Raw genomic sequence first — 6,834 nt, 5'->3', positions numbered from 1 at the left:
GTGATTTCCTTCCAAATAAAACCTTGAGTTGCATTTGGGTTGCCGTACCTGTTGATTGAGTTATTTTACATTGGTATGCCTGTGGTGCAGACGGACGGTCGCTCGCTCGCTCGGTGTACGGTCACGTGATTGCCAAATTTTCTCGGATGGTTAGATTACCACATTTCCTTTGCTATGGAGCTCCGCTATAATTTGTAGTTTGTTAAGTCTATTGCACGTTCTCAGTGAATGCACTGCACAAGACCAGAACAAGTACCGCACAGTTTGCGTAGGTTAAAAAGTAATTCTTATTAGTATCGAAAAAGGTTATTATTCGCTTTCCCATGTCTGTCCTCAAAGAAAGTAAACACCTTGCGGTAAAATTTTCTATAAGATACTGAGAGGTATAAATGCAAAGGCAACACACGACTGTTCGTCCGGGCCCGTTAAAAAGAACATAATTGGCTTGCAGGAACGAACTGATTAAAATTCTCTGCAGCAAAAAGCGTTAAATTTGAGGGGTTAAATGAAGCATCTGAAAAGAAAAATAAAAACCTTTAACACATTAGCGTTAATTGCAAAGGCTTTCTATTGTTCTGGTTTTTGTTACGTTCCAGTAACATTTAATCAATGTTCTTTGTTCAGCGAAAATCTTGTGCATATTTTTCTACATTTATCTTAATTGTTGTTTGGCTGAAATTATATTACACTCATCCATTGCTAGGACTTTGGGTCGGGTTTTAGCTTGCTTGAAAATATTGCTACTCAACAATAAGCCTCCATCCTTTGGTTTTCTTTAAATATCCTTGCTGACTACTGTTGAGTTTAATTTATTTCATTGGTTCTTTGCTGATTGCATCCCTTTGTCGGGTTTCGGTCTGGTTACAATTTAGCCTGTATTTTCAGGGTTTTGCGTAAATTAAGACTTTAATTGTTTGAGAGTAGTCTACTAGGGTCAAAGATAAGCCTCGTTGGTGGATTCCCTTTGGATTCCCTCGCAAAAAGTGGATTCCCTTAATTAATAGGCAGATGGTCTAGTCTATGACGTCACCCATTGTTATAACCTAGAGAAAAAAGTGCCTTCCTCCATACTAATTAACTGCCTAGTCACTGCCTTCCTCCATACTAATTAAGTGCCTAGTCAGTGTCTTCCTGCATACTAATTCGGTATAGGTTTACTAATGAGCGTTACTCTACTTCAATAGGAACAATAGGCTTGCCTAGACTTGCCCGGGCTCTTTTAACCCTGATTGTAGAATCTATTCTATCTTCCAAATAAAAGCGCGCTCTCCGTTCAGCATATTACTCTTGCAATAGTCCAGTTTCGAATTCCCCGCTCCTTCTGAGAAACCGCTGGATTTTCGTCTAGCAGGCACAAGTTTTGCACCGGGTCGAGGCTAACCCTGTACACGCTTTCGCTCTTCGCTTTCTTTTCCTCAAAATGGACCAGAAAAAGGACAGAAAAAAAAGAAAACAGGAAGGAAACCGAAGAAGAAGGGGGAAAGAGTGTGCTGCAGCTGAGTGCAGCAGCTTTGAATATAATAGTGATGGGAGTAGATCGGGGTTGCACTTTTTTAAATTCCCGACTAAGAATCCAGCCAAAGCACGTTGGTGTAACTTAATAAAACGCCAAGATCGACGAGACGGTTTCCGCGTATGCGGGAATACAGTAATATGCGAGAAGCATTTTCGGAAACACGACATAATAAAAGGTGTTGGGGGAGTGAGGTGCAGACTGAGAAAAGGTATGATACGTGTTTTGGAGTTTATGTATTGAAGATTTCATGGCACTAAATAAGCTTAAATCACTATTGAATTGGCATGTAATTTTTATGCAGATCTCCTAAACTGGGACTGTAGAATTGTATAAACGATGATATTCCTTTGTCGTCTGACGTGAAAGAAATAAAACAGTTCATTGTTACTTTATTTTGGTGTTTGTGTTTTTGTTTGTTTTTTCTAGACCCAGTAGTAAATATAAGCTACATATACATGGTGTTTATTCTGAAAACCTTTTCTTACTGTGTCTGCTTCTGGAATAAATTGTAAGTTTTATTTTATTGGATTTTGTTTTGTTTATATTTCATTCGATGAGCTTTCTTTACAAAACATAAAATTTCATTTTTTGTGTTTGTCTCATGGCAAGCATGAAGAAGACCAGGTATATACATTAATTTTTTTTTTTGTTTCAACTAAAGAAACATGAAAAGAAAAAAAAATATACAGTTCTGTGGAGGACTGTAGATCTCTCTCACACACACACACACACACATGTCGGAGAGACTTGACCTTCAAATGAAGGTTTATCAGAATCTTCTATTGCATCAATGCATAAAATTCACATTCCAAATTTAGGAGTGGAACCATCAATATTTCACTGGTTGTCAGTTTCACCTCTGCCAGCACGGAAACCACCAAAGGATCGATCAACATATAAATGTACCAGTTCAACAACAGAGGAGAGAGCAGAGAAAGATGTAAACTTCAAACCAAGTTCGTGCCCCTCAGGTGCAGAAGAGAAAGCAGAGATGTCATGTATGGATAAAGATGCAGACTTTGAAACCATATGTCCTTTGGGAGAAGTTGAGGTATAAATAGAATTTGCTCACTGTGAATCTGTATTACATCCCAAAGTCTTGGGTGACATTCTCTTTGAAGTCCCATGAGGTTTGACATTTATGTTTGAGTGGCAGGGGTCCTTCCTTCTTTGAGATATATTCCTCTTGTTGCCACATGAAGTTTGTGCCTTTTTTGTTCCTTAATATATGTCCTTTTTTTATACATTTAGTTTACCTGTTCAAACAGTAGCACTGAAGAAGGCGAAATAGGGAGTGAGGTGGTGTTTACAAAACACACTGAAGATAAGTCCACACAGACATGTTTTTCATTTACCTCTGGAGTTGGTGACCATACTTATGCCTTTAGCTTTGGAGATATCACTGACATAAACAAATTGACACAGTCTATACATGAGCAGCTTGAAGTAAAGGAGGAAATTTTAGTTAATCTTCAGAAAAAAGTTGGGCAGCTGCAAAAAGAAATTGATGAGTACAAACAAAGGCAATTTACTCTTGAAAAATTCAAAGATGACAATTCTGCTATTCAATTCTACACAGGGTTTCCCAATTACAAGGCCTTAGTAGCTTTCCATAATTACCTTCAACCAAAAGTGGCCAAGCTGCAATACTGGGGTCCAAAAAATGTTCCAGACTCTAGACCATACCAGGGGGAAGGGAAAAAGAAGCCAGGCCCCAAGAGACAATTAAGTTCTTTAACTGAACTGTTTATTGTCCTTGTCAGGTTAAAAGTAGGTCTTTTTGTTAGAGATATAGCTGACAGATTTGGAATTTCTGTAGCAAGCTTTAGTAAGATATTTTGTACATGGATTAATTTCTTGTATCTTGAGTTGCACCAATTATTTCCTTTCCCTTCCCAGGAAGCAGTGCGGAGAAACATGCCACGGCAATTTGCCCTGTACCCTACTACTCATGCTATTATTGACTGCTCAGAGGTTTTTGTGGAGGTGCCATCCTCAATGTTGGCCCAGTCACAGACCTGGTCCAACTACAAACATCATAATACATTCAAAGTATTAGTTGGAATTTCCCCAAATGGTCAAGTAATTTTTGTTTCAAAGTTGTGGGGTGGTAGGGTTTCAGATAGGTTCATAACAGAGAAGTCTGGGTTTCTACAATATCTTAAGCCTGGGGATAATGTCATGGCTGATCGTGGTTTTGAAATCACGAGTATTTTACCACCAGGTGTTGGCCTTAATAGACCTCCATTCAAAGGTTCCAGGGCTCAGCTAACAGCTGAAGAAGTAACTGAGACCATTCATATTGCCTCTGTCCGAATTCATGTTGAGCGGGCAATAGGGAGAATCAAGAACTACCACATACTTGATGGCACACTACCTTTGACCCTGGCCCATATTGCAGACCAAATATTTTCGGTCTGTGCTTACCTGACCAATTTTCTGCCTCCTCTTCTCCCCCCTGCATAACGCTCATGAAAAGGGTAGGCTTGGGTATTTGCAACTTTTTTACTGTACCTTTCAATAACATGCAGCTATCATTAGTATAGTATAGTAGTAAGATAGTATAGCTATAGTACTTTCTATGGCTATAATGAACAGCTGCATTTTATCTTATCATCAGTCATCTAAGAAGGCATCTCAGGAAACAGAAGTTCACCTCAACAGTCTTTCTAAGCCATGCAATATGCTTGTGAAATTTGTAATAATTTCAATAAATAATATGTTTTTGATTCTTGATTTTATTTTTAATTGACTTCTATCATGATAAATAGAAACAAAATTATATGCACTTGTAGCGTGTGTTGTGTGTTACTGAAAGAGTAGTTAGTCAGTCAGTGAGTCATTCAATCCTCTTGGTGCCTTGTGGCACATAAGGCCTTGTTACTGAAAGGTGCAGTATCACTATTAATACCTTGATGTGTGCTTATTGTGCTGAATCAAAGGTTACCTGAAACTACAGATAGTAAGTATAAATTACATAACATAAACAGTTTTATATGTAGTCCAGTAATAGCAACAGTAATAACTTTTATTTATTGTTTAAGGTATAATATTGTAATGTTTCAAACAAACTGCACTTGAGAAAAATATAATAAATGTCAACTCATAACAATATCAAGGATTTGTATAAAAAAAATTGCATTCAGACACTTGAATCCCTTAAGCTGCAAAGTCAACAACACTGTCCTCCTTACTTGTTATAATTATCTAAACATATTTCTGTTCCTTCATTCTCATGATCTGTTTGTACTGGTACTGTGAGAAGGAATTTTACATCTATCATTAGAGTTTATCTCAAAGTGAATAGATGTTCAACCTTTATGGATGTTCGTGACAACAACTGATTTCAGTAAATATTTTTGTTACTTCCTCTTCACTGTTTTGAAGCTTTTCCAACCCCCATGGTTATATAGTTTGACACCTTGCTCAATTCTCCTGGTGAACATTTCAGGAAGGAAAGCTCGTTTATAGAAAAAATCTATCCTGGGGAGTACTGTTTGGTACCACCAATCCTTGTTAAAATAAATACGTTCAATAAAAACATTATTACCTCCGAACCACACAACAAAATCTACCCATTCTAAATTGCAGACATACATTTGACCCTGGACTTGGTAGTAATATTTATGTCCAAACTTAAGCCTAGGAACCCCATCATCATCGATATACAAGCAAAAGTTTGGATCTTTACATGCTTGTTCAACTGTTATTCCCCTCTTACAGTATGGGCATTTGACTTCCAAGCCTCCATCTTTCATGCCAGAGGCCTTCGGATCATACACTTTTCTGTCCAAACTTGCACCATAACCTGGTCTTTCCTTTGATCACATTGTTCCAACTTCCTCTACCCGGAACAAAGTATTCCCCTCGGCAGCTTTTGCAGCAACATAACTTGTAACAGCATCACATTCGTGTACCTGGCCATACTGTAAGGATGCTATACTTTTCTTCTTTTCAGAGATGTACATTATGTTTCTAAGAAGTTTATCAGGTTCTTTCCGCCTTACAGCTGCATTATAAAAGTTAGAGGCTGTTAACTTGTCACGTTTGAGTTGCCTCCAAACTTCATTGTTACTTTGGCCCCTTGTCAATCGTTCAACTGTTTCAATGTCCACATTTGAAATACTCTGCGTATCTGCAAAGCAATCCATCATGCTTTGGAAATGAGAGGATGATATATCATAATCATCATTGAATGGTAAATCTGTTATTTCGTTGTCAGTAACAATATCAGGGGCATTTTCAGGAACTGTTTCGCAAATGCAGTCGATTTCAACATTTTCATCAGCAGTTGGCTGAGGAGAAACATCATGAAACAAAAAATAGCAGCTGCTTTGTAAGCAGTTACTTAGTTCAGCTGAAAGTTGACTTAGTGCCTCCTGGTTTACTCCCCTGTCTGCTGGTGCCCTGGGGTCAAACTTACTGACTTTGGCGCATTTATCAGTTACCTTACCAAACCGATATTTTGTAATGACTATATTATCTACTGGTTTAGGGTCCACTTGCACATTCCTGGGAGCATTCCAGCTACAGAGTCTTGAGGTACAAGAAACCGGCTCTTCATGTTCTTTAAGTCCCCGACGACAGAAATCTTCAATAGCAAAGAGTATCCCACCAACATGATTACAGTGCCCTAGACCATTTACTCCTCTCCTAAAAATGTCAATCATCAGAAACATCTTGGTATTTAAGAAATATGTTGGGGTTTTTCTTTTACAAGGCATGATTAAACACATTAGAGTGAAAAAAAAAAGGAAAATGTGGCTCTTTTTCAAATCTCATTATTATTGCTCTTCTAAGATGTGTGTGGCATTATCTTCAAACCCTTTGCGGAATATTATCCAGTCATTCCTCCTAACTATTAAACCTCGTCAACCTTGCATTTTGACACTTACCCTGCTGGACACTGGCAGGCTGCCTTAAAGATTTCTCCAAGGTGGCTCATTGTGATCATGAGCTTGTATTTCTTCTGTTTCATGGAAGCCAATACTTCTCCCTTAACGAAGGTAAGTCCGCCTTTTGCACCAATATGTGTCTTTCTGATATGCCCCTCTTTGAAGAATTGAAAAGCTTTCAATTTTTTGTATCCTGACGTGTGAATTGAAGCGTGATCGTATTTTGCTGTTTTGATGACAAGATAATCGTACAACTGCACGAAATTGAAAGGTGGTAGTCCTCGTAAGTCGGTAGCCCATATGCAATCCGCCGCTTCGGCCACAAGGCTCTCATAAGTTATATCAGCATTTTTCGTGCTACAACTAGACGCAACAAGTAATAATGGTGCATTTTCTTGCTCGGGCGCTACTTTAGTAGGTGTT

The 6,834-nt window shown here is 38.3% G+C and overlaps 1 protein-coding gene across 1 annotated transcript; it reads left to right on the top strand.

Annotated features, from left to right (window-relative positions):
• The first annotated feature begins 1,297 nt into the window (after positions 1 to 1,297).
• LOC140933121 (uncharacterized) lies at positions 1,298 to 4,387 on the top strand. Its single transcript, XM_073382637.1, has 3 exons — positions 1,298 to 1,724; positions 2,335 to 2,567; positions 2,768 to 4,387. The coding sequence occupies exons 1-3, from the start codon at positions 1,421 to 1,423 to the stop codon at positions 3,980 to 3,982; spliced, it is 1,752 nt and encodes a 583-aa protein (XP_073238738.1). The 5' UTR covers positions 1,298 to 1,420; the 3' UTR covers positions 3,983 to 4,387.
• Positions 4,388 to 6,834: the final 2,447 nt, after the last annotated feature.

The sequence above is a fragment of the Porites lutea genome, chromosome 4, assembly GCF_958299795.1.
Source record: "Porites lutea chromosome 4, jaPorLute2.1, whole genome shotgun sequence".
Lineage (NCBI taxonomy): Eukaryota > Metazoa > Cnidaria > Anthozoa > Scleractinia > Poritidae > Porites > Porites lutea.
This window is presented reverse-complemented; position numbering and strand designations above follow the sequence as displayed.

Bases quoted from the DNA above. Each gene is read 5' to 3' on its own strand.
- LOC140933121 (XM_073382637.1), top strand. From the start codon at position 1,421: ATGGACCAGAAAAAGGACAGAAAAAAAAGAAAACAGGAAGGAAACCGA. The intron at 1,725-2,334 runs GTATGATACGTG...TTCCAAATTTAG, and splicing joins GAGGTGCAGACTGAGAAAAG to GAGTGGAACCATCAATATTT. The intron at 2,568-2,767 runs GTATAAATAGAA...TTATACATTTAG, and splicing joins GTCCTTTGGGAGAAGTTGAG to TTTACCTGTTCAAACAGTAG.